The 27,606-nt window shown below is 50.9% G+C and overlaps 1 protein-coding gene across 1 annotated transcript; it reads left to right on the forward strand.

Moving 5' to 3' along the window:
* Window positions 1-13,364: 13,364 nt before the first annotated feature.
* LOC123092219 (serine/threonine-protein kinase AtPK2/AtPK19) lies at window positions 13,365-17,169 on the forward strand. The gene is made up of 7 exons (XM_044513921.1): window positions 13,365-13,583; window positions 14,481-15,469; window positions 15,576-15,658; window positions 15,738-15,858; window positions 15,956-16,129; window positions 16,237-16,344; window positions 16,635-17,169. The coding sequence occupies exons 2-7, from the start codon at window positions 14,810-14,812 to the stop codon at window positions 16,932-16,934; spliced, it is 1,446 nt and encodes a 481-aa protein (XP_044369856.1). The 5' UTR covers window positions 13,365-13,583; window positions 14,481-14,809; the 3' UTR covers window positions 16,935-17,169.
* The last annotated feature ends 10,437 nt before the right edge of the window (window positions 17,170-27,606 follow it).

Genomic DNA, 27,606 nt, shown 5'->3' on the forward strand with positions numbered 1-27,606 from the left:
CGGCTGATCGCCAACCGGCTCCGCTGGGTTGCCGCCAGCCGGCCCAGTGGGTGTTTCGCTCGCGCTCAATGTTTTGAAAACCTAAGTATTGCGCGCTCCTCTCAAAGAACCGAACTCCTTGTCACGGACCGGAGCCTCGGCCGTCAGACTCGCGGGGGGGGGGGGAGGTTCGAGAAAGGAAAAACGCAAGAAATTGGTTCAAAAAACGAAAAGCGAGAGCAAAGACATTCACGAAATATACACATCACAAAAATACTTAAAGGCCCACGGCTAGAGTTCATTACACCCAGAAACCCCCAGTGGGTGGGTGGACCTGCTACCTAACAGCAAATTCTACTAAGTCATGTCAGGCGTCTCCAGCGCCGGGTCGCGAGGTCGACGGCTCTCCCCTGGCAGCCTCCGGGTCCGGTGAAGTACCGGTGTCCTCCTCGGCACCCCCGTCGTGGTAGACTCCCGTCTCCTCGGAGCTGCCCTCCGGGTCATGAAGAAGCAGGCCATAGTCGTCGCCGAACACGACTCCGCCATCTTTTGCCCGCCTTGGGTGGAACTCATCGTGGAAGGCGAACTCGGCGATGTAGCTAGCCCGGGAAGCAATCCGGCCGGCCTGCTCCTACAGCTGCTGCTCCAGCCGGCCCGCTGGCCCATCAGTACGTCCAGTTGCAGGTCTGGGTGCCAAGACAGTGCGAACCGGAGCGCCATCTCAGCGCTGGCATGAGCGGCGAAGACGCGCCACTCGTGGAGCCGGTCTGGCCCCATCTCCAGCCAGCGCACTAGCCACGTGAAGCTGCTCGGCGCAACGGAGCTCGGCCAGAGGGCCGCCATCATTGCCGTGCCGGCCTGGGACAGCCGCCCCATCTGGTCACCCAGGACCCGCAGACGGGCCTCAGCGGTGGTCATGATTTCCGGGAAGGTCCACGCCACCTACGGGTCGGTCCCGGAGCCAACAGCCCCCAGCGGGTCGCGCTAGAAGCGGACGGCCTCCTCCGCCAGATGATGCATCTCCGGGAAGGCCCCTCTCAGAAAACAAAGCAATTCAAAAAAAGGACATCAAGGACAAAAAGCCGGATCCCAACCCGGCAAAACTCAAGAAATGCACTTACTAGAAAAGGATTCTTCCAGGTGTTGCACTTCGAGCAACATACCACGCCGCTCCCGATCAATGGTGCGGTCGCGCTCCTGGAGCGCCTTCTCCAAGTTGGCCACCTTGGCAAGGGCCGCCTTCCGCTCGGCGTCCTTGTCCTCGGCTGCCTTCTCGGCCGCCTCGTGACGACGGGCCTCGTCCTGACGGGCCCCCTCCGCCGCGGTCACCTGCCCCTTCAGGTGCTCCACCTTGACCTGAAGCTAGCCCTTGTTGTCGGCCAGCCTGCCGCGTTGCTGGTCCGCCTCAGCCAGGGCCCACTACGCCTCCACCACCTTGGCGGCCTCCACCTTAAGGAGCTCCACCTCGGCCTCGAGGCGGCTCTTGTGACCCGCCTACTGCTCCCGCAACTGGTGGGCTTTGTCGAGCAAACGTCAGGCCGCCGCCGCCTCCGCCTTTGCCTGCGCCACCTTGGCTCTAAGGAGGCCGGTGTCGGCGACAAGCCGGTCATATTGGTGACCAGCCCGGAGCAGCCGGGTTTGTCGGGACAACACCTGGGCTGCAAAAAAGAAGATTCAGAGAATAAGAGCAAGACTTAAGATTTGGCCCAACTGTTACACAGTTTGCCAGAATCTCGGGGGCTACACCCAGTGGGTGCACTAGCGCCCCCCCCACTAGAAAAGAGCACGAAGATACATGCGGCGATGCAGAGCTCCTCCTCCTTGGCGGCGAGCTGCTCCTTGAGCTCCCGGTATTTGCCCAGGAGGCGGTTGAAGGCGCTAACCCGGTAGGCGTCGAGTTGCTAAAGAAGGCAGCGATCAAAACAAAGAAGAGCAAGACTTGAGATTTGGCCCAAGTGTTACACAGTTGGCCCAAATCTCGGGGGCTACACCCAGCGGGTGCGCTAGCGCGCCCCCACAAGGAAGAAACTGCGAAGGAAACTTACCAGCACGGCGCGCTCCGGATCCCGCGTCCGCTCCACCTCGTCTTGGGCGAAGGCCTCGATCCGATCCGTCCGCCCACGCAGACGGCGGCTGATGGCATCCATCGCCGCCTCCTCTTGGGTTGGGGCCCGAAGACCACGGCGGCCCCACCCCGTGCCAGCTGCGGCATGGCAGCCCGACGCCCCCGTTGCCGGGGCACCAGGGCATGCTCCCCGTTGGCCGCTACCACCGCGGCCAGCGCCTCCTCCGGCACCCTCTCCGGCACCGCCGATGACCCAGCCGCCGGAATGACTTGTGACGCCACCGACGACCCGGCCGCTGGGACGACTCGCGACGCCACCACCGGCGGTGCCTCCTCCGACGCCCGAGGTGACCCCTGCGGCGCCACCTGTGGCGCCTCCTCCAAGACGGCGCTGTCGCCGCCTCCATCAACCCCCGCCCGCTCGACAACGTCGACCCGTGGCGGGGTGTCGTCCTCCACCTCCACGACCTTCGGGTCGAGGTCCACCACGTCAGCCCGGCCTCCTCGACCGCGCTCCCTCACCGACAACGGCTCGAAGACCGTCGCCGCCACCACCGTGCCCTCCGGCATCTCGCGCCATGTCGGCTCCTCGCCGGCTCGTGCCCATGCCGCCGCAGCATTGGTCCAGGCCTAGACCGATGCCGCCTCCAACTCCGCCTCAGCCCTGGTCCTGTCCCGCCAGGCCAGGCCTTCGGCATTGGTCGGGTCCAGGCCGAGGTCCGGATCCGCCGACTCCTCCTCCTCGTCCTGGTCGATGGGGCTAGACCGGCTCCTCCGGAACGCGGCCTCCTTAGCGGCTGCGGCAACAGCCGCCGCCCTCGCCAGCGCGATCGGCGACGTGAAGAAAAGGCGAAACGAACAAAAAGCGAGGCCGACTCGACTACTCGGATGCGGACAGAAGAAGAAACTTACCCCAACAAGACCAGGATGGCGGCCGGCCTCCCTTGCCCGACACCGCGCCTCCTCTTGGCCGACATCGCGCTCCCGGTCGGGTCCGCCACGCGCTTCGTGGCCCGGGACCGTGGCGCGATGTTGTCCTTCCCGTGCGGCCGGCTCGCCCCCGCCCCTCACGATGACCCGGCTCCGCCCGCGTCGCCGCCTCCTCCGCTCAATGCCACTGCGTCAACGGCCTGCATCAGCATCATCTGCGCTGCTTCACGCCCAATGACCCAAGAAGCATGAAAAAGAAGGCAAAAAGGCAGGGCTTACCCGCGCGGCGCCCAACGCTAATGTCGACTTCGTCCTCCTCCTCTCCGCTGTTGGCCGCCGGCTCCTCCGACACCGCTTGCACCCTGCGATGGAGCCTGCGATGGAGCCTGGGCGTAAGGGTGCCGGATGGCATTCAGAAGCACCTCCCGCGTCGCGTCGGGACGAACGAGAAGGTGCGCAGCAGCGAAATACAAAGACCAAGGACTCACCAGGGGCGCGAGATTCACGTGGCTGTACGGCGGCTTGCTAGATCGCCGGTCGTCCCGCAAGTTGGCCTTGGAGATTTCGTTAACCCGGCGCGTGATCTGGTCCGCCGCCAGGCACGTCACCCCCATCCGGTTGGGGTCCTGAAGGCCGGTCATCTCGCTGATGAGGCAGGTGCGCCGCTACAGTGGAAGGACCCGGCGCGTGATAAAGGCGGCAAGGAGGTCGGTGCCGGTGAGTCTCTCCCGCGTCTTCATCACCGCTACTCGCTCGCAGAGATTGAGAATCTCCTGCGACTGGTTCCTGGGGTAATAGCCCCAGTTCATCTTCACCCGTGGCGGCGCGATGGCGAAGGCCGGAAGATTGATGCGGTCCGCGCCAAGGTTGCGGACATGGAAGAAGGAGTTCTGCCACTTCTTGGCAGAATCCTCCAGCGGAATCTTGGGGCAGTCAGCCCCCGACCGCTTCAAGATGATGGCGGCGCCGCAATCGGAGAACTCGCCGGCGGTCGGCCCCTGGAGAAGAAGCGCGCCTAGAGGTCAACCGTGGGCTCGACCCCCAGATACCCCTCGTGGAGGGTGACGAAGCCCGATAGCTGGACGATGGCACCGACACCAAGATGATGGGGCTGGAGCCCAAAGAACTCCAGGAACGTGTGGAAGAAGGCGCTCGCCAGCAGCCCAAACCCGCGCTCGAAGTGCGGGAGGAAGACCACGCGCTCCGTGCCCTGGGGCTGAGGCCTCTGCTCGCCCTGTGGCAAGCGCACAGCGACCTCCGTTTCCCTCGGCAAGCACTGGGAGGAGCGGAGATAGGAGATGTCTTCCACGATGATGGTCGAGCCCATCTAGGAGCCCGACGGCAGCGCCATCGATGGAGAAGAAATAAAGGAAGAGAGATGAACGATGGTGGAGCTCTACTCGAAGCGGCGGGCGTCGCAGCGCGGCGGTCGCAAGAAGCAGAGCAAGGGCGAAGAGGGAGGGGACCGCGAGTGAGAATGATGTCCGCCGCCCCCTCGCCCCAATTTATAAGCCTCAGTTTGAACATGGGGGAGTGGGATCGTCTGCGCTCGCCTTTCCCATTACCCCGCAATAAGTGTGCACGTGCGTGCAATAACTGCACGGGGAAGAGCAACTGACCCCCGGACGCCACAATAAATCCACGCGCGTGGGCCAAGGGCACGCGGCGGCGGGCCCCGGCACATCATCTAGTCCCATCAAGTGTGTGGCCTGTCAGGCCCCTCCGACTTCCAGGCACCACGTGGCGCCCGCGCGAAGCCCGGGGGATTGCCCCAAGATTTGATGGATTCCTCGGTTCCCGCCACTACCAGGATGCCGCGATCCGGTTTCCAAAAACCGGCATATAGTGGGTGTTGCCGGACCCGGCGCTCGTAGGATTCGCCTCTTCAAAGGGGGAAACTGCGAAGGCCCTCCCATCCGAAGACGGCAGACCTTCACAGCTTCGGGGACAACTGTCGGGGGGATGAACACCGGGCAGGCAATGGAACCCGGATCCTTTTCAAAAACAATGGGGCCGACGTCGTCCCTTAAGCCAGGGCACGCCTGGCCGGGTCGCTCGACCCGGCCAGGCCCCGTGACCCGGCTGAACCCTCCGACCCGGCCAGGCACCTCGACTCGGCCTTGACAACCAGCACAAGACAGCCGAACCCGGCACAACCAAGACTTCCCCAACAAGCCAGCTCCACCCGTGGTGTGTTCCTCAACCCAGCCACGGGTCAGCTCCCGTCCCATCGAGGCCGTACGATGGGACGAGTCTTCATCCACTGATGACCGAGGCAACAGTGCCCTGCCCATGCCTCTGGTCAGCCAGAGCATGGCAACAGTGCCCCTCACCGACCCGCTGACCAGGGCTAGTGTGGCAACAGTGCCCCCATCATCACTGCTGACGCCAGCAAGCGGCGACCTGACGAAGCGCCACTGTACCCGACTCGACTCGACCACTCCCTGACGATTGACAAGACGGCGCATAGTTCCCCTAGGCATGCGGGGCCCTCACCTAGGGGAACCCGGCGAACCACAGGCCCCCGGTGGGTCCCAGCCCGGGTCCCCAGACGCTGACGACCCGGCCCCACAGTCTTGTAACATTACCATTGTATCTCTGGGGGGTTGGCCTATAAAACCCCCCAGGAGCCCTCGCATATACGGGCAAGTAAGCAAGGATATAGAAGCAGTAAGCACACATGAAACTAGCCACCAATCAGTAGAACACACCAAGGGAGAAGGAGCAGCATGAGCCTTGGCCAGTCTTCCTTCTTCCTCCATACAGCTCTAGGAGCAACCTTGTACTGTTGCATATCAACCACACTCGGCGGGACTAGGGGGATTATCTCTCTGGAGAGCCCCGGACCTGGGTATGTCTTGCGTCCCGCGCTCGCTCATGACAACCCAGCCTTTGGAGCCTACCAGTTCCCTCAAGCCTCCTCCTCGCTTTAGCCATCCCATGGCATCTGCCGTGCGCCCATCACGACAATAATGGACCGCAATATGGGCCTTAAACGGGCTAGAATGGGAACTGTCTGTTTATGGCCGTCCATAACGGGCCGTTAATAGGCCGATATAAATAACAAGCATAATTCTACCAATTGGCATAATATGTCTTTAATGGGTCGTATTTGAAGATGCTATGAAAACGGCCCAGTGGATTAACGGGCCACAAACGGGCCAACTGTAACCATGGGTTGAGTTTGGCCCACAAGCAGAACATGCTAGTAACAGACTGTACGTAATCAAATGCTATGAGCCCAAGAATAAATGGGAAATATCACCTGACCACAAAACACCCCAACTCTAGCAGACTCTAGCCCTACTACACTGGTCATTTCTGATGCCCTAACTCAGCAGACCCCAACTATAGCAAACAGTATGATGATGCCAGTTGACTAGCACCAGCTCTACGACGCAAAACCCCCATTCCAGCAAAGAGTAAACCAAATCCAGTTGCCAAATCCCTTTTCGAACCAGAGAGAGCCCCAATTGTAGCAAATAGGACCCCTGTTCCATTTCTTCCCTGTTTAGAAGACGAAGCTTATATTGTTGTCAGGAACTTTGTGTGCATCTTTCCTTCATGGAAAGATTATACCACAGACACAGAACAATTTCCAATCTTCCTATGCAACTTATGCGTAAGTAATGTACTAATGTTATTCATGGTCATTATTGTATATGTTTCTGCTGACAGAAGACACAAGATTTCATTCTTTTAAATAGGCGAGGACCAAACTGGATTGTGAAGACAAGCAAGGGTTGGTTGCGCTTTTCAAGCACTCTTTGATGAAGTATCGTTCCTACCTGAGGCAAGCGCACTTCGATGGCAAGCCTCTAAACGAAATTTCTGTAAAGTCTCTGGTGCTACATTTATCGGACGGTGACTGGAATAATCTTGTTACACATTGGTCTCGTCTGCAGTGTAAGGTATTGTCTATGATATCACATCATAATTTGAACTACATTTCTGCATTTGACTTAACGTCTCACTTGTACGAAAACTGTTAGCAGAAGAACATTCATTCTCAAGGGACCACAGAATCTTGCAACTATATCGCACACTGCATTGCTCTTGTGAGTACCTCTTGCCCTGTATGACCATACTTACTTTCATAGCCATTTGATTATGTAGCATCATTGCACATAGCCTCATTATCGTCCATTTGGTGGACATTATAAGATCCGTATGGACTCTTACATAAATTTAGAATCAACCCAATGCTTTTGAAGAGGTTTAGCTCTGCAGTCCTCTTGTAAGGACTGAACGTCGTCTATCACTGTACTTACATTAACAGCTACTCCCTTCGTCCCATAATACAAGAACGTTTTGTACAGTACACCAGTGTTCAAAACACTCTTGTATTATGGGAAGAGGGATTGGTTTGTTGTGTAGCATTCTGCATCTTATCTCCATCGCCCACCATTTACTAAAAAAGATCATATCTATATTTAATCTTACCAAAAAGTAGAATACACAGACAATGCCAGTGCAGAAGTGTAGCCCATTGCTCTTGTCAGTACATTTTGTCCTATAACGCTTGTACTTCCAGGGATTGGTAGTTGATTATGTAGCATCAATCTGCATCTTATCTTCATTATCCTCTATCCCTTCCAGTATTATCATATCTATAATTACTCTCTACAAAATGTAGAGTACTTGCAATGCTTATGAAGAAGATTCTATGTTGAAATTCTTGAGTTATCCTTCCCTTTACATGGAGAAGTGCATTATAAAGCCGGTGTTAACTGTTAATGTAAGTCAGTCCTTCTAAAGCCTTTATCCTCAACTGTTATTTAATTTGCTCATACTCCCTATCGTTTACTGCTGTTCAGTTTGTTGTTTCTATCAAAATGCATGTTCGCAAGAACCGTAAGTTCTAAGTTTTACTTGTAAAACCAAATTCCTTATTCATACGATGCACATTACTCAATACTCCCTATATGTATGCTTGTTTTTGTGGATGTATAATCCAATGTGTGGTGAAGTAGCCCACGTTTGCACCTTGTCATCTCCTGTTTTATCTTACCAATGTGGCTGATGATATGAACAACATGCCATGCACATTAACCAAAATAGATACAATGATTGTATTTGCCCTTCATCTATGCTTGTTATGTTGACATGGTAATCTAGTAGTGTGGTGAAGCTCCCCGCATTATGAACAATGCCAAATTATGCTATTGATATTTTGAACTTACTCTTTATTTTCTAATTTGAAATTGGATGGAATTGACAGCACAATTATCATCTTTGTTTATACACGTGCAAAACATGTCATCTCTCTGCTTGTTTCAGGGTGATATGCCTCATGGCGTGCACAAGTCTGCTGAAGGCTATGAGACAAACCCAACATATATTGCAGCAAAGAAGGCAAAACATCTTGAAGATAGAGAGACAACCCCAAGTCTTGTCTTGATGCAGTGTTCAAGTTACTTGAGACTAGCAGTCAGACAAGCTCATAGAATTCGTTGTCTGAATTAGTTTGACTTCTTCAGTCCCAGGTTCTAGCAAAAAGGCATTCTGCAACTCAACTTCGACTTGAAGTCCTATCTCTAAGAAAGGTTGCGGAGAACACCAATGAGAACCTCATTGCTAAACAGCTACACCTGGAAGCTATGACGGACATGCTAGGCCAATCTCACAGCCTTGCTCGGCAGCTTGCGCAGCAGTTCCCGCGCAAGGCTACCCTTTCTTGAACTGTCTTGGAAGTGGTCTCGGTTCAGTATTATTTTGTTGCGCTGCAATGGTGCTCAGTTTTTGTAATCCGCTTCTTCGTTGCGCTTTATGATCACCGGTGGCGAACTTCGATGCCTAGTGGATGTAATATACCATAAATCCTTTATTGTATAGTGTAGGTTTATTCTTAGTTACTATGCCGTAATTTCTATATCGTATAGAGTAGGTTTGTTCATAATTCCTACTAGTTACTTCCATCATTCGCTATCTGGAAAAAAAATCTGATGTAGTCGACCGGGCCGAAACATTCGCCTCTAACGGGCCTGGTTTTTAGCGGGCCACAATTGGGTCGGCCTGCATCTTTCTTGGGCCCGAATGATTGGGGCCTTCACACTTTGCGCCAGGCCCACAACTTACTTCGGCCTATATTTTAGTTGGGCCTTTTGTGGACCCAGTGCTTAGTTTGGCCCAGGTAGCGTTGGGCCATTAACACACTGAATATTCTACTGGCATGTTATGGCCTAGATGAAACCATGGGCCTTTAGCAGGCTGAAATGCATGTTGGGCCTCAATTTTCACTAGTCATCGACGAGCCTTCAGTAGGCTAAAATGTAGATCGGGCCTTTTTGGGCCTATGACGGGCCGTTAATAGGCCAAAACATATCTCGGCCCTTGGTTGGCCCATTGATATCATGGGCCTTTAAGAGGCCGAAAGCTTAGTACAGGCATCAACGGGCCGAATTATACGACAGGCCTTTAACATGCCCAAAGTCACGTTGGGCTGAACTGTTGCCACCTTTATCACGGGACGTTAGTGGGAGCGATGTCCCGTCGGACCATATATGGCCCATGGGCAGCACGGGCCATTCCTAGGCCCAAAGTCACAACGGGCTGAAATGGGCCCATGTCTACATCGGGCCGCTAACAGGCCAAAAGTCACTGGGCTGTAATTGGGCCCAAATATTCAACGAACAATTAACATGCCAGATCTGCCTTCGGGCCGTAAATGGGCCTTTATTAAACAGGCCGTTATTGGGCTGGCCCACTAGTACTTGAGTAAGTACTATGGGCCTTTGACTGGGCCAGCCTTTTTAACCTATATGGGCCTCTGTTGGGCCCCGCCACGTGTCAATATATCATAGGCATGTCTCCTCCAATGGACGGGCGACATCTGGCCCACTAACGAGCTGACACGTGTTTCCTTCGGCCAATCAGAATTTTACACATGGAAATTTCCCATTGGTCCAGGCTGTTAACGGGTTATCAGACCCAAAACCAGACCCAATAGCTTAACATCATTCCGTTACGGTGGATGCCACGTGTCGGTCACCCTTGACGAAAGCACTTCTGTGACGCGCGATTTATCATCATGGAAGTGGACACTTCCGTGATGATAATTATGGTAATGTCATGGAACACTTCTACGACAGCATAGGTATGACTATCTTGATTTTGTCATAAAATCGTCATGGATGTACATGCATGACAGAAAACGCGACCTACCGTGACAAACATGCATCATCACAGAAGTGTATTTTTTTCAGTGTCTGTCGGTGGAACCGGTCTCATGAACGTGGTCATGTAAGGTTGGTTCGGGCCGCTTCATCCAACAATACCGCCAAATCAAAATAAGACGTTGGTGGTAAGCAGTATGACTATCACTGCCCACAACTCTTTGTGTTCTACTTGTGCATATCATCTACGCATAGACATGGCCTTGATACCACTGTTGGGAAACGTAGCATGCAATTTCAAAAAAAAATCCTACGCTCACGCAAGATCTATATAGGAGATGCAAATCAATGAGAGGGGAAGAGTGTGTCCACGTACCCTCGTAGACCAAAAGCAGAAGCATTTGCTCAACGCGGTTGATGTAGTCGAACATCTTCTCGTTCCGACCGATCGAGTACCGAACATACGGCACCTCCGAGTTCTGCACACGTTTAGCGCGATGACGTCCCTCGAGCTCTTGATCCAGCAGAGGGTCGAAGGAGTAGATGAATTCCGTCAGCACGTCAGCGTGGTGATGGTGATGGTGATGTGATCCGTGCAGGGATTTGCCTAAGCACCGCGAGAATATGACCGGAGGCGTAAACTGTGGAGGGGGGCGCCGCACACGACTTGGAACAATTGGTGTGTCTCATAGGGGCACCCTCCCGGTATATAAAGGAGGGAGGGAGAGGAGGCCGGCCTTGGCGCGCCCCAAGTGGGGGGAGTCCCACTGGGACTCCTAGTGGGATTCGCCCCCCCCCCCTTCCTTTTTCCGGAGGGGGGAAGGGGGAAGGAGTAGGAGAAGGAGAAGGAAAGGGTGGCGCCGCCCCCACCCCTTGTCCAATTCAGTTTGCCCCTGGTGGGGGGCATGCCAGCCCCTTGCGGGCTGGTGTGCCTCCCTCCTATGGCCCATATGTCCCATATCTTTCCCTCGGGGGGGGGGGGTCCGGTAACCCCTCCAGTGCTCCGGTATGTACCCGATGCACTTCAGAACCCTTCCAGTGTCCGAATACTACCTTCCAATATATCAATCTTTACCTCTCGTCCATTTAGAGACTCCTTGTCATGTCCATGATCTCATCCGGGACTCCGAACAACCTTCGGTCACCAAAACACATAACTCATATAATACATATTGTCATCAAACGTTGAGTGTGCGGACCCTACGAGTTCGAGAAATATGTAGACATGACCGAGACACCTCTCCGGTCAATAACCAATAGCGGAACCTGGATGCTCATATTGGTTCCTACATATTCTACGAAGATCTTTATCGGTCGAACCGTTATGGCAATATACGTTATTCCCTTTGTCATCGGTATGTTACTTGCCTGAGATTCGATCGTCGTATCTTCATACCTAGTTCAATATCGTTACCAGCAAGTCTCTTTACTCGTTCCGTAATGCATCATCACACAATTAACTCATTAGTCACATTGCTTGCAAGGCTTCTTATGATGTGCATTACCGAGAGGGCCCAGAGATACCTCTTCAATATTCGGAGTGACAAATCCTAATCTCGATCTATGCCAACCTAACAAACACCTTCAGAGATATCTATAGAGCATCTCTACAATCACCCAGTTACGTTGTGACGTTTGATATCATACAAGGCATTCCTCCGATATCCGGGAGTTGCATAATCTCATAGTCGAAGGAATATGTATTTGACATGAAGAAAGCAATAGCAATAAAACTGAACGATCAATATGCTAAGCTAACGGATGGGTCTTGTCCATCACATCATTCTCCTAATGATGTGATCCCGTTTATCAAATGACAACTCTTGTATATGGTTAGGAAACTTAACCATCTTTGATTAACGAGCTAGTCTAGTAGAGGCTTACTAGGGACACGATGTTTTGTCTATGTATCCACACACATGTATCAAGTTTTCGGGTAATACAATTCTAGCATGAATAATAAACATTTATCTTGATATAAGGAAATATAAAATAACTATTTTATTATTGCCTCTAGGGCATATTTCCTTCAATATAAACATTAACTATGAACGTGGAAATAAAAAAAATAGTATTGCTAGGACATATTTTCAACAGCGCAGTGATCTGTGATTCACATGCTAATTTTGTTGCAACATGTACTTTCTTTCCCGATGCTTCTAATGCATCGTTGATGGGAGCATACGCTACGAGGGAGGGCCTTTCGTTGGTAGCGTCGAGGGGATATCATCATATTATTGTGGAGTATGATTCTACTAGAGTAGTAGGAGCGTGTATGGGATCGTCTACATGGTGGTGTGAAGATGCGACAACGTGTGTTGATTGTGTGGACTTGGTTTCGAGATAGGAGATGTCCAATTTGTGCACAGTTTTTTTTGAGCCGGAATACTCTCTATTCCATTAACCAAAACAACCAGCCAAATCGCTGGCAATCATCGCATGAACAAAGTCTGGCGCCCCATCAGGCCACAAGGCTGAGGATGCATGGGTCATACGCACACCATGAGCAGCTAAAGTGTCAGCTACTTTATTACAACCCCTTGGGCAAAAAACAATCTTAAAACGAGAAAAATTTAACCAAGCAAAGATTTTCACGTAATTGGCAGACAATTCTCTCTCTTTTATTTTCGAGCTTCTCATGAATGACGTTTGGTGTTAATCAATAAAAAGGTGTGTCTAGGTCTTAGCCGATTGAGACTTAATCAAGTCTCAGTCAAGTGACATGATATAAGTAAGAAAAAGAAAAAAAAGAAAAAAATTGCATGGATCTCCACGCAAAGATCAAACGAATAGAGATCGACTGAGACATAACTAAGTCTCAGTCGACAGAGACTTAGCAAAACTGTCAATAAAATAAGCCATGATGGCATTCCTTAAAAAAAAGAGATAAAACGTGATGTAAGCAATTCAAAGTTTGAAACTATTCAAAAAGAGATAAGACGTGTGGTTCAGAGAAGAAACCGATCCATAAAAACAAGATTCTTTACACAACCTCTCTAACACGCTCCCTTTGGCTTGGCCCGCAAAAGAAAAGAAAAAAACTTTGGCTTGGCCTACACAGCACACGGCAGAGCTCTATCTCTCTATCCCTTTCGCAGGGGGGAAACCAAACCAAAAACTAGAAGCAACCTTGGCGCCAAACCAAGATAACCCCTCGCGTTTTGCGCGAGGAGAGAGCGGATTGACAACCACCAGAACTGCCCGCGTGCCTCTTCCTTTCCCCCCGTGACCATGACAGCGGGCCCCAGGTGGTCCAACTGGCGGCCCATCTCGGCGGCGCAGCATATTCGCCACAAGCCAACTCGCATCGCGAGCCCGCCTCGATCCCGTTAACGGAGTCCACCAATGCGAGCCCGCCACGCGTCCCCTTACGGTTACCGGAGCCCCGCACACCACGCCCCTATTCTATAATAGGAGCCCCCTCGCCGCCCCGCCGCAGGGGATCGCCGTGCACTCGCCGCCGCTTCCAGCCGTCCCCCTCACCCTCCGCAAAGGTTCGTAGCCGTGGTCTCTCCGGCCCTCCTCTCCTCCGTTTCCTTCTATTTTCTCCTCGCCGGGACGTTCGTCCGGCTCGAGCACGCCTCTTTTACGCGTCTTTTTCCGATTATTTCGGGTGCAGTTAAGGTTTTGCGATTGCTCGTCTGACCGGTTAGCGCTGCGGGTTTCGCGGCGCCCAATTGCGTTGGTGCCTGGGCGCAGATTCGTGGGTCTGTTAGATCTGCACAGGATTCCGTTCTTTGGATCTGTGGCGCTCATAGTGGGCAGGGGCTAGTCGTCGATTTGGGATTTAGCTGATGCCTTGACCTTCCATGGTAATTGTGTCCTTCTGAGTGTAATTCGGTGCGTGTATATTATGTTAGAAAAAGTACTCCTATGGTTTTGTACGGTTAATTTGGGTGTTAGCTGCGAGAGGTGTGGATACGCAGTAAATTTGTGAGCTCTCCAATAAGTTTCCTTCCCGTTCTTTTTTGTCTGGGTTTATTGACACGCGTCCCCATTCTTGGCAGATGGGAATGCCAATTTTAGTTGGGCTTCGTGTTTGGATAGGCACTAGATCGGGCATAGGATGGACGTTTCATCAATCGGGGTTATTTCGAGGTAGAGACGTATCCTGGTTGGGTGGGTCTCATGACTTTTGGGGCTAAATTTGGAATGCTGTTGTTCCTCTGATTGGAAAACCCTTTTTTCTAACTTCAGTAGCAAATTACTTTTAGAACACGCTTTAACTGTCTTTACGTTTAGTCTCTGCTTAAGATAACATGGTGCCCTACCGATTCAATTTGCAGATGAGCACATGGTTTTATACTTTGAATAATCCCAATGTTTTTCTTAGTACAAGCTTCCTTATTTGTGAAATTGTTGAATTAACTATAATATCCTTCTGCGTGCAGCCCATAGACAAGTTGATCTCATGTATTCAGGAAGAACAGTGGCATCCAGAGTTTCCTGTTCATCGGGAAACAACGGAAGCTTCCCGCCCTGCCTTTGCCCGGGATTCCTGGGATTTCCTGTTGTCTCCGTGAACTTCCACTTGTTCAAGGCCATTGTTCGCAGCCCTGCATCTTCCGTTGTCTTGGGTATTTGTGGAAGGAGCCTCCCTTAGACAGAGCTGCCTCATAAGGTGTTCATTCTATATTTCTGTGAATTGGTAGCGGGAAGCCGTGCAGCTACCGCTAGCTTTCATCAAGACTCTCAAAGTGTTGAATCCTGGTTCCTGAAGATGGTTTCCTCTGAGATACCTTCAGTTACAACAACCCATACACAGCGCCCCAAGCTCTTTACAGGGATGATACTTCTGCCAAAAGGGCCTCCAGATGTTGTCCTTCCTGAAAATGTTGAGTTTGATTTTAACGATGTTTTTGGTGCTACGGCGGTCCAGACCCCCACAGAAGTAAGCATTCTCACTCCAGGCAGCCCTGCACCTTTGGCCGAGTCGAATGAGGAGGTTTACAATGACCCTGTAGTCATTACCAAGCGATCTCATTCTCTTGTTGGCCCAACTTCACTTGTTAGCCAATCCTTGCCACTTAGTAAGCTTACTCTACATGAGTCTGAGAGCTCATTAGATCTGCTAGAGTGTCTTTCTAAAGAAAAGAAAAGTGGCCAGGGGAGTCTTAGTGATGAAGAGCTCAATGATACAACAAAGGAGAATGAGGCTGTTGGACTCGACGACTTTGAACTCTTGAAGCTTGTTGGCCAAGGGGCATTTGGCAAAGTCTATCAGGTGAGAAGGAAATGTACTTCAGATATATATGCAATGAAAGTCATGAGGAAAGACAAGATTTTGGAGAAGAACCATGCTGAGTACATGAAAGCAGAGAGAGATATACTGACAAAAGTTGATCATCCTTTTGTGGTGCAGCTGAGGTACTCCTTTCAGGTAGGCCGTTTACCATTTCTGTGTGTGCACTGTTTTTTTCAAGCATGAATACATTATCTGTAGTGTTTTGCATCTGCCAGTGCTAAAACCAAAACTTACTTTGCAGACTAAGTACCGACTTTATCTGGTCTTGGACTTTGTAAATGGGGGGCATCTCTTCTTTCAGCTTTACCAACAAGGCTTGTTTAGGTAATTTAATTCTGTAATCTCATCTGTACACCTATCCAGATGTGACAACCTTTTTATTAAGCTTCTACTTATGTGGTAGGGAGGAGCTTGCGCGCATCTATACTGCTGAAATTGTATCTGCTGTAGCCCACCTTCATGCCAATGGGATTATGCATAGAGATCTGAAGCCTGAGAACATCTTATTGGACGCTCATGGCCATGTAAGGCTCCTTTAATGTGTCTTCTTATGTTACTTTTTCACTCTTCGTGTTATGATCGCCAGAGGGGAAATTTCTTGACGTGCGTCTTCCATTGTAGGCCATGCTAACTGATTTTGGCCTGGCAAAGGAGTTTGATGAGAACACTAGATCAAATTCAATGTGCGGCACTGTGGAGTATATGGCCCCGGAAATTGTTCAGGGCAGAGGTCATGATAAGGCTGCAGACTGGTGGAGTGTGGGGATCCTTCTTTTCGAAATGCTTACGGGCAAGGTGAGTTGTTTGAGGGGAAATCTTCTGATTAGGAATATCTGCATTTCAGATGAATTATCTGCCTGATATATTTTTCTTTGCACACTTTTTTTTTCTATATGTTGCAGCCCCCATTTTTTGGTGGAAACAGGGACAAGATTCAGCAGAAGATAGTGAAGGAGAAGATGAAGCTTCCAACGTATTTGTCTAGTGAGGTTCACTCTCTGCTGAAAGGGGTAAGTTTGCTACGTTCACCTTGACCTTGTGCACACGTGCATTGTGCAATCGACCCTTTGCTTGGTTTCAATGTCAACCCAGTTTGAGTTTGTGATCAAACTAAAAATATGGTTAAGATAAGTTGCCTCGGTCCTAGATAAATAAAATCAGACACCTTAATGCTTGTAGTGAAGCCTGATCCCTGGATGTCTCTTGTGGGAGACATGACTGATGCCTTGTTGGTTGGAAGTTAAATCTAGATGACTTGGTGCTAATTTGCCCTTACTATCTCAACACCTTTTTTTTTCAGTTACTGCACAAAGAAGCTGGCAGGCGACTTGGAAGTGGACCGGGCGGCAGTGATGAAATAAAGAACCACAAGTGGTTCAAGGCAGTGAACTGGAAGAAACTAGAGGCTCGACAGATCAAGCCAAGCTTCTGCCCAAATGTTGCTGGGCAGACCTGCATTGCAAACTTTGACGAGTGCTGGACGAGTATGCCCGTGCTGGATTCCCCCGTGGCCAGCCCTGTCGCTGCAGATAGCAACTTCGTGGGGTTCAGTTACGTGCGGCCGGAGCCATTCCTTCAAAAGCCGAGTCCTCTAGGCTGAAGACTACTTTATAATTGTGGTATCTAAGAAATCTGGTATCTTACCTTTGCTCAAGACAGTAAGATGAACCTGCTGTTGTGCTTGTTTTAGACTTCACTAGTTGATTGCCCGTGCGTTGCCATGGAACACAAGAACACACGTAAAGCAAATTGATTGCTTTGTGAGCTCATTCGTCAAGCGCAACACATGTGCAATTCACATCCATATCATGGAAAGCATTGATGTCGATGTTGTCCTCCCTTGCCCTCCCCATTCTATATAATCACTTTGCACACTTTAGATGTCCTTGTAATGTTGCATATGGCCTACGGTTGTGTTGAGACAAACGTCACCTTGTGCTTCCTTCCTCCAGGCAATGATCACTGCACCCCCCTCATGCCTCTTTTCTTCCGGTCATGTAAACATAATGCATGAGAAAATTCATGTGTGCACAAAATATAGTCCGATTCTATTCCAAAACAATAAAAGAAATGACATTGCACAAAAGAGTAGGGGAAAACAAATACACCGCTATTTAACACCTCCTTCACCACCAACTTATCACCTCTCTCACCATTTAGGCGCTCACCACTATTACCCCCGAAATCCTACACACCTACAAGACGCCTCGCACCAAGGTGCCTTGCTCCACAAGCGGCGTTCTCCAGCTCAGTCCATCTCCATCCATGCCAGACACAATTTTCCGTACGAACCCTTAGCAACGGTCGCCGTCATCCTCCATCCCTACCTTGCGCATCTCGCACATGGTTCTTGGCCGCAATTAGAGAGTGTGAAATACTGGGAGACACGCATGGAGCTAGGCAACAATGGAGCTAAAAGCCGGAAGAGTAAAGCACTTCAGGTACTAAACATAACAAAATCTAGTCAGACACTTTCAATCAATCTCGCTCATTTGGTCTTCCCGGTCAAATGAGCAATCATGTCCCCTTATTCTAGTGGAGGAACAGACAAATCTCATAATATTTTGGGTGTCAGATTGTGATCCAAGCTTATGGAGCGTTGTAAGTACCCAGCTCAATTACCTTGTGTAACATGGGAAGAAGAGCAGCACGAACATTGTCGTATGAAAACACTCTGACAACGACATATTTTTCTGAGAGTAAAAATAATCAAACCACCAAAACTTTCATCAATCTTACACGTCATGTCCTCACCATGACAAAAGCGGCAACAAAATTTTTGTGATAGCAAGACGTAAATAAGGAAAAAATGAAGAATAAAAAATACGACGGCAAACAGAAAAAAGAGCACGAGAATATACACTCGGTTCATCAATAGGATGTGTTACATAAAAAACATAATTGCTTCTACAAATTCGCGTGCAACATGACAATCTGAATGTAATTGAAGGAATTTTACAGGTACCATTATTATATATTTGAACTCATCTGGACCGCAAGTACATCTCTAGTGCACAAGTTACTTTGTGATTTGCATATGCAGAGAAAGCTCGTTCTTAAAACATGAAATGCATGCTCGGAAATAAATTAACAACCACAAAAAACTCTTGCGACTATCATTCAACCGATGGATAAGTGTATGAATACACAACACTTCAGTATTTGATCTTGCGAATTGTCATCTGAAGATCAAAACCCACTATATACACACAGTTCCAATATGCAAGGCATGTGGGTATATATCATAAGAATCAAACGTTGTATTACAATATGATTCAGATAGAGTGCAGAAAAAAGTCACAATGAGACATACTTTGCCATAAGTTGCAAAATCAATTCTCTTCCGGCAGGTTTATGACACAAAATAATGCTCATGCATTATGTTGGAACTTCAAAACAATTGTTTCTTCGTTGTTGTTTTTTAAATGTTCACCAGGGGAGAAAGGCTCCCCCCACCTGAATATAGTGGCCCCATTAGAATTTCGGTTTTATGTCTACGAGACCAAACAATCAAATCATCTAAGGTGGCTCTCAAGGAGTCAGAAGCAACAACATCGAGTCGTTGGAGAACTTTCTTGTTCCGTGCGTCCCAGATTTTCCGAAGAATCGTATGTTCGAGTCAATCAATTGTTGTGAGCTCCTGGATTAGAAACTGATGGTCGGATCTTCTTCTTACTCAAAACAGTTCACTATCCATCTTCATCCTCATGCGAGCCCCCCTCCGCAGACCGCCTACTGCAGCACTCCATGGCCGGCGGCGCTACCGTGCACGCCTTTGCCGCCCCGCCCTCCCCTAGCCGTTGCCGACGGACTTGCTGCCGCCACCCCGGTTCTTCTCCGGCTCTGCCAGCACTCCTCCACGTACTCTAATAGTCAACTTCAGATTGTCCTTCACCTGGAACGTCGATGTTGCGTCGTCCGCGTCTCCAGCTTGCTCCCATCCAAGATTTTGCTGCTGTCCCCGGGGTTGCTGCACTCGTCCGGACGTCGCCGTCTTCGCCCTCGGCGCTACACAAAAATTGACTGACACAAAAGCAATTTCAGGAGCGAGGATCAGCAAAACCGCTTAAGCTCGATTAAGAAATAATTGATGCAGTTCATCTACAAACGGCTTGTTACTGTTATTTAGAAATGTATCCACGAGACGAAAATGACACAAGTGTAACTCTAGAACAAAGTGTTACACTCGGGAGTTTGGTATATGCATGCGAAGCAAATCACAACAAAGTGTCACACGGGAGTTTGGGCTAATCATGGAATCAAAAGCTACTTCTTAGACCTGAGCTGCGGGGAAACCGCCCCGTGCTCTGCAATTAGACTGCGATGAGACGGTGCCATGTCATCCATCGAGCCCGCCACCATGCTGAGCACTAACCCAGCGGCGCGGCCGGACAAGTTGAGCCCGCCGCTGGTAACTCCTGCACCAGCTTCGGCGGCGTCTGCCCCTTCTCGAGGGGAGCCCGCAATGTGCAGCCATGAGAACCCACCATCGGCACGCCCCGCGTGGCCTACGTCTGCCCTCGCCTTCGTCTCCGTTTCGATGAGCGCACAGCCAATTCTCGACTTCTCGTGCAGTCGTACACATACCTGATTATCTGGGTAGTTACGGGAACCACCTGAGCTCCGTCCCTAAGGGCATCACCCGTGCGCCCGTGCAAGTCCTTCACGTCCGGATCCCGCCATCGCGCCTCGTCCTAGAGCAGCGCACCCAGCGCATCTGTGTCGGCCTCCCGCCATGGTGCCTAGTACTCCGCCGCTATCACCTCCTCCAGGATTCGGGCCGACTTGTGCCCATGCTTCCACTCGACGAGGTACTTTGTGGCCATGACGATGGGCCGTTCTCGGCCAACACGCCACCCTTACGCGGCTGGAGACGCGATGGGATTGACCTCCACGTCTTCTTTATCGCCTCTCTTACCTGCTGCCACATTGGGTTGATCGGAAGAGCGCGTCTATGGCGGGACATCGCTTGTACGCGCAAGGAAAATGAGGGATGGTGATGGAGGGAGATCTGAGACGGATGGGCATCGTGGAAGACGTGCGGGGCTTTTCCAACTTTTGCGGGAGGCAGAGGATTATAGCGCTAACCAAACGCGAGGTGGGAGGAGGAGGTTGCGAGAGGGATGGAGTGAAACTTTTTTTACTGCGTGCGATCGAGGGGTGGGAGAAAGGTTGAACCATCACGACTACCGATCCTCCTTTAATAGTAGAGATTTAATAGTAGAGATTTGTCTATCACCCAAGAGGGGGCTTGGGACTTGGCAATGACTTTATGGCAATCCGTCTTGTTTCTTGTTACTCTTTAGTTGCATCTTCACCCTCCGTTCTAAAATAGATGACCCCATTTTGTACTAACTTTAGTATAAAGTTAGTACAAAGTGGGGTCATCTATTTTGGAACGGAGGGAGTACTTCCCATCAATCTTGCTGAGAATGTGCATGAAAACTGTTTGTTGTTCAAGTTTTCTGCCTGGCAGAAGTTCATGGAAGAAGAGCCGTGGCTGTTGTGCAACCATGGCGCGATGTTGAAGCCTTTTTTTTTAAAGTAAAAAGTGGCGCGCAGCCGACCTTATATTTCAAAGAGGCAAAAGCCTGTAGAAATACAGTAACAAAACTTGTGAAGTGCACCCAAGTGCAGGGCCACAAGTAGCCCGATGTAGAAAGAAGGGGAAGTAGAGAGGAAAAAGAAAAGAAAGTAGAAGGAACAGGGCCGGGACACTAAACCCTAATTGCTGAGAATGGTGATCCACGACGCCAGATCATCCTTGTCTGACTGCTTGGTGGCCCTGTTGCTCCACAGACTAAGCAAATTAGCTGCATGAAACCTGATATACGTCTTCGGCCAGTAATTATATCATTGAAAACCCGATCGTTCCTGGCTTGCCATAGCGTGATAGCACATGCAGCAAAAGCAACATTCCACTTGGTCGTGAACTGAAGATGATCCTTGGCCTGACAAACAAACTGTTGAACGTTGGGTGACGCTCACGCCAGCGGTGCTAGCGATAGCCTGCTCCATAGTGCATCGGCGGGACGGCGGCGAAGGAGCAGATGGTCAGCTGTCTCCTCAGCCGGGCAAGCATCGCAGCTAGCAGTTGGAGCCACTGCCGACCAACCTTTGTGCAACATGTTAGCCTTGGTGTTCAGGCGCCCCCAAAAAGCCAACCACAAGAAAATTCTACTCTTGAGGGGAATAATATTGTCCCATATCCAGAACGCAGGAGCCCAAAGAACTCCCCAGAAGGTGAGCAACTTGTAGAAGTAGCTGGTGCATAAACTGTTACCTCCAAGCATTGGAACCCATGCATCCAAACTTGAAAAATCCAAGTTGACTTGATCCACAAGCTGGTGAAGCAGTTGCAAATCCTGAGTTGCAGTCTGTGAGAGGTTTGGATGCAGATGTACATGCCAGTTTCCTTCTATAAACTGAGATTGCACAGAACAGTCTGGATTGCGAGCAAAGGAGAAAAGGACCGGGAAAGCTTGCTTCAAACTGTCAGGCATCGGCCATCGATCATGCCAAAAGGAGACGTGCGCGCCGCTGCCAACAGAGCAGCGCGAGGAGGAGACAACCAGAGGGATGTAGCTCTTAAGACCCTTCCATATAGCAGTATCTTTGTGGTGACCCTTGAAAGGCAAAGAATCCTTGCAATATTGGGAGGCAAACCACTTGAAGCAGGGTATATCGGAGGAGTGGAGAATTTTAGCTACAAACTTACATAGCATAGCTTGATTGTGGGCCTCCAAGTTCCTTACCCCAAGCCACCGTTTACCCGAGGCAGTGTAACCATATCCCAGGCCGTCAGGTAGTGTCCTCCTTTAACTGTATTCTTGCCCTTCCAGAAGAAAGCCCTAAGCAGGGCGTCCAACTTATGCAAAGACTCTTTTGGCCATTGAAAACAAGCCATGAAGTAGCTCGGTATGCCAGCCAGAACGGAGTTAATGAGAGTGAGTCTGCCACCCCAAGAGAGAAACGTGGCCAGCCAACCAGAGGGGCAACGATCAACTTTGTGGATAACCGGAAGCAGCATACCATGCTTGATCTTGTGCAAGGAGAGGGGCATCCCCAGGTAAGTACAGGGAAAGGAGGAGATCGGGCAACCCAGAATGCTGGCAATCTCCACATCCACTTCCTGTTGCACACAAACAGGCACCAAGGTGCTTTTGTGGAAGTTGATAGTCAGCCCTGAGAACGCAGAGAAGGCAGTGAGGATATTCTTAATGACTCTGGCTTGCTCCACTCGCCCCGAAAAATGATCAGCGCATCGTCTGCATATTGCAAAACCGGGAAGAAACCGTGGGAACCAAGCGGGTGCATCAAAGTACCATTCTGGAAATGCCAACAACACAGGCGTTGCAAGACGTCGGCTACAAGAATGAAGAGGTAAGGCGATAAGGAGTCTCCCTGCCGAAAGCCGCGCTTTGCCAAGATGGGATCCCCTGGTTCTCCATTAATCAGCACCCTTGATCGTCCAGTGGAGAGGAGAGCATGGATCCACTGTATCCACAAGGGGGGAAAGCCCCTGGCTTCCAGAACCTGAGTGAGGCAGTCCCAACTGACCGAATCGAAAGCTTTGCGAAAGTCCAATTTCAAAGCAATCACTGGTGCCCTCCTTTTATGCGCTGCTTGGATCATTTCAGCTGCCAAAGCAAAATTTTCCACAATGGATCTTCCTCTCAAGAACCCAGACTGCAACGAATGCACCAAATCTGGAATGCAACGCTGCAGCCTGCAGGTCAAAACCTTGGACACCAGTTTAGGGGCACTATGCACCAGAGAGATAGGCCTAAAGTCCCGCAACTCCATCGGCGTGTCTACTTTAGGCAGCAAGGTTATATAAGCCGTGTTGATACCATCCAGAGCAACTTGATTTGCATGGAAATTCCCGAAGAACTTGAGCAGATCATCCTTAAGCAGGTGCTTGAAAGCCTTATAGAACTCATTTGTGAACCCATCCGGCCCGGGGCTTCCGTTATTTGGTGACATGTCAATGGCACGAACCAACTCAGCCCAAGAAAAAACATTAACCAGCTCAGACAGATCCACGGGGCTATACAAATCAGACAGCTGAACTGTTGGTAGAGAGGGAGCAGGCTGCCACAAAATGTTGGCGAAATACGCAGTTGCCAGCTGAATCTTTTGACAGTTCTGGTAGTAGTGCGCCCCGTCATCAACAAGAACCCTGACTTTGTTACGACGTGCCTGGCTATTAGCTGCCACATGAATTTTTTTGCAATTCTCATCCCCAGACACACACCATCTAAGCTTGGCCCTTCGCTTCCACATAGCAGCCTGCCACAAAATCAACTGCTCAGCCTTGGCAGACGCGAACTCCCGGAGGACCACTTCCATCAGCGACAGAGATCTTCTCTCCTCAACAGCACAGATGAAGCTCACTACATGTTTATTGTTCTCAATGAGTAATTTAAGACTAGGCCGGCGTCTACTCCATTGCCATATAGCAGCCTGTACTCTTCTCATTTTAAAGTATATGAGAGACGCTGAGGAAAGGATGGTTCTGCAGCCCCTGGACCAACAATCCTGTATAATGTGCCTAGTCTCCTCCATGTGCAGCCAGTGGTTCTCCATTCTGAATAAGCTACTCTTGATCGCCTCGGTTTGAAACTGAAGAACGATGGGGGTGTGGTCTGAGGTGGTAGCAGGCACAACAGAAGCAGAGGTCTGTGCGAAACACAAACCCCAAGCTGCATTCACCAGCACCCGGTCCAGCTTAACCAGCGTGGGGGAAGATCTCTTGTTGGACCAAGTGAACAACCTGTTGTCGACCTGAACATCTTCCAGCCCAAGCTCTCGGATCCAAGCATTGAACATCTCCATGAGATTCCAGTTAATGTGGCCACGTCACTTTTCATGCGCGAAACGATACATGTTGAAGTCACCCAGGACGATCCAAGGGGTGTTGGCCTCAACAGCAACACTAGCAACAGCCTCAAAGAACTGGCCCCTTTCAGTGTTCACACATGGTGCATAAACAACAGTAAGTAAGAGAGAGCTAGCTGACGTTGTAGAAGTGAGCTTAACAGTCACGTGGTACTGATGTGTTGCAACAACTTGCCCGGCGAAGCAGCGAGTGTCCCAGGCTACCAAAATGCCCCCAACAGTTCCTTCGGATGGTGTAAAAGCATGATCGTTGTAAAAAGCAGGCAGAAAAGATCCCAACTTGAAAGAGGAGAGTGTTGCAAGCTTCGTTTCCTGCAGGCAAACAACACTGGGGCAGGAAGAGGTTATAGAATCACGAACCAAAGAACACTTTCCAGTTCAGGATCTTCATGGGGGAAAGGAGAGAACACAACCCAAGCAAGAAGAACAGAGGCACCCATGCATGATCATCAGAAAGCATAGTAAAATAGGCATCGAAAGTGCTTGTGAGGCCTTGTGACAAGCACAATACAGACTCCAACAACACGGTACAAACTCGAAGACACTAAAGCTGACAGACCCCAAAGCAACAAAGCAGCTTAGCTGCGGAACATAAGTTGGCTGACTAGCACCGCCGCCTAACAACAACATATTGAAGATAGATAGACACCTAACCATGCAGACCCTAGGATAAAACACGGCATCAACAAAAAGGCTACGCATATGGGCAGTCGAGGACACGCACTGAAGAAGCAGAGGAGCTGGAAGTAGCAGAGGAGGCCGGCGCTTCAGAAGATGCAGCACGGGCCTGAACCTGATCGAAGATGCCAGATGCATTGAGGTCGCATTGCTCAGCGATCAGCTTGAGCTTTCCCCTGTCAACGGCGACGGGGTCACCGCCAGCGACAGCTCAAGGAGCCCCGCCACCACCTTCGCCTTCTTGCGACGAGCAGTCGAAGAGCTGGATCGGCGAGTGGCGCCACCACCCGAGCCAGAGCCAGAATCGGACGTCGCCGCCTTCCTCTGGAAGCTCGCTCGACGGAGCCCATCCGGACGCCGTCGTACGCCCGCCTGATGCGCGGGCTGCGTCGAGGGGTTCAACCAGCCTCCTGCTACTGGATGGCAGCAGGGCCGGATGCACCTGCCCGCACCCCGCCAGATCCGAGCCCTCAGGCTCCTCCCCCAACGCCGGCGGGGCGACAGGCTCCAGATTAAGACCGAAAGCCTCCCTGGCCTAGGTGCAGGGGTGGGGGATAGCAACCCGGGGAGCGGCCAGCAGCGGCAGGGTGGGCGGCGAGGCGCGGAGGTCGCCAGTAGCAGGCGCCTGGGGTGGATCACGACAACCGCAGAAGACCGTGGCGACATGCGGAGGAAGAGCGGCGCAGGCGCCATGCTTGAGGTCGGTCACAGCCACCGGAGAGAGTTCACCATATGGAAGGATACCAGGCTCTGGTCGTGGGGTACAGCTAGCAGGCCGAGAGCAAATTGGCCGTGTGGTAAGGATTTGGTGGGCTTGCAGATGGGCTTGAGCTGGGAAGTAGGCCACAGCTGGGAGAAAGGTGTCGTCCTTTTGGTGAAGCCTTATGATGGGAAGGCTGGCCTGAGGCCTAGAATACTGAAAAGGCCGGAGCCTGGAGACGTGTTAGCCCGACTAGTTTGAGCTTTGGAAAAGTCGAGAAGGTAATGGTGGATAGATTTGTATCCTTAACATAGTGAAACAATGACACTCATGTTCAATCAGTTCTTGCCAATAACCCCACAGCCGCTTATCTGCAAAGAAGAAAAACACCCGTTGAATAAAAAATATTAAACTGAAGGCCCAGAGCAATCTTCTATGGTGTATGACTAATCTTCTAAGGCCTTTGATAATTCTCAGATATCTTACATTTTTAAAAGTAGTGTTGACTTTGGGAAATTTTAAATTTGTAGATTATATATCAAGTGGCTTGGTTTTTTGGAGATGGGGGTGATTGGATGTTTTCCGAAGACTTGGAAATGTGATTCTTATTTAAGGAAAGTCTAGCAGCTAGCACTAGACTAGTAGACTTTTCTTAAATTAGATTATCATTGTGAATCCACTAGCACTGGCTTCTTAAATTAGATTGTCATTGTGAATCCACTAGCACTGGAGCGAGCCGAAGGCGTGTTGCTGTCATCACCCCTCCATTACCGAAGCCAGCAAATCTTGTTGTAGTAGACAGTCGGAAAGTCGTCGTGCTAGGGCCTCGGAGGACCTATGCACTAGAACAGTAACCGCCGTCAATGAAGAAAAGCGTAGATCGAAACGATCTAACCTGTAGACACACGAACGTAGATGAACGAAGATTGGATCCAAGCGGATCCACCGAAGACAAAGGTCGATCAACTCCCGCGAGATCCACACACCCTCCGACGACACTAGCAGCATCACCGGAACGGGGCCTAGGCAGTGAGAAGCTTATTACATCTTCGGGAAGCCGTCGCCGTCTCATTTTCTAAGCAGGACAAAAACCCTACCTAAATTCAAAACAACATCTAAAAACAAAAAATGAAGCCCTCCTACTGGTAAGGACCGAAATCCACCGCGACTCCATGACCCTAAGTCCATAGGCAGCCCCGCGGGAGGCAATGAAAACCCTTGAGACCACTAGCACTAGCCATTCAGAAAGCAAAGCCGTTCTGTTTAGCACCTGGACTGTGCTGGGCACCGTTGAGGCAAGGAGGAACAAGGAAGACGCTGATACACAAAATCAAGGATGCTCCAAACAATATTCTCACCATGTAGATCATCAGCCGATTCAGACAAGTGGTACAAACAATTGATGTAAACTCGAGACTCAAAATCCGAGCGCTTATGACCCACGGGACAAGCAACGCGACGTTCTCACCCTATCCTGTTTGACATTTTGCTGCTAGTGTGGATGTGGATGTGGATGTGGATGTGGATGGAAGTCTTCAGCGGCCGCGCTTGAGCGACTTCTCGACGGCGTCCATCTCCTCGAGGATGCGGATGCGGCGCTTGTTGGGGATGGGCGCGGTGGGGCCGAAGCTGATGTAGTGGCCGGACACGGCGTTGAGCGCCGAGTACATGTCCCGGAACGACTGCCGCCCCAGCAGCGCCTTCTCGCGCCGGTACTTGGCCACCCACGAGTTGGACATCTCCCGGAGCTCCGTCACCGCGTCCGCCACCTTGGGGTCCGTCTTGTCCATGCTGATCGTCGACCGCACCTTCCCGATCACCTCCGTCGTCTCCGTCAGGTACTCGTCGTCCGACGCCGCACGCGCGCGCTGCGGCGACAGGGCCAGCAGCAGCGCGGCTCCCACGCCCGTCATGACGTCCCGCCTGCTGCTGGCCGTCGCGTGGAGCGCCGCCGTCGTGTTGGAGCGAGCCACGGGGAGCGGCTTGGCGACGG

This window comes from Triticum aestivum, chromosome 4B (genome assembly GCF_018294505.1).
Source record: "Triticum aestivum cultivar Chinese Spring chromosome 4B, IWGSC CS RefSeq v2.1, whole genome shotgun sequence".
NCBI lineage: Eukaryota > Viridiplantae > Streptophyta > Magnoliopsida > Poales > Poaceae > Triticum > Triticum aestivum.

Coding starts and splice junctions, on each gene's coding strand:
- LOC123092219 (XM_044513921.1), top strand. CDS start 14,810: ATGGTTTCCTCTGAGATACCTTCAGTTACAACAACCCATACACAGCGC. Junction 16,130..16,236: donor TCGAAATGCTTACGGGCAAG/GTGAGTTGTTTG, acceptor TATATGTTGCAG/CCCCCATTTTTTGGTGGAAA. Junction 16,345..16,634: donor TTCACTCTCTGCTGAAAGGG/GTAAGTTTGCTA, acceptor TTTTTTTTTCAG/TTACTGCACAAAGAAGCTGG.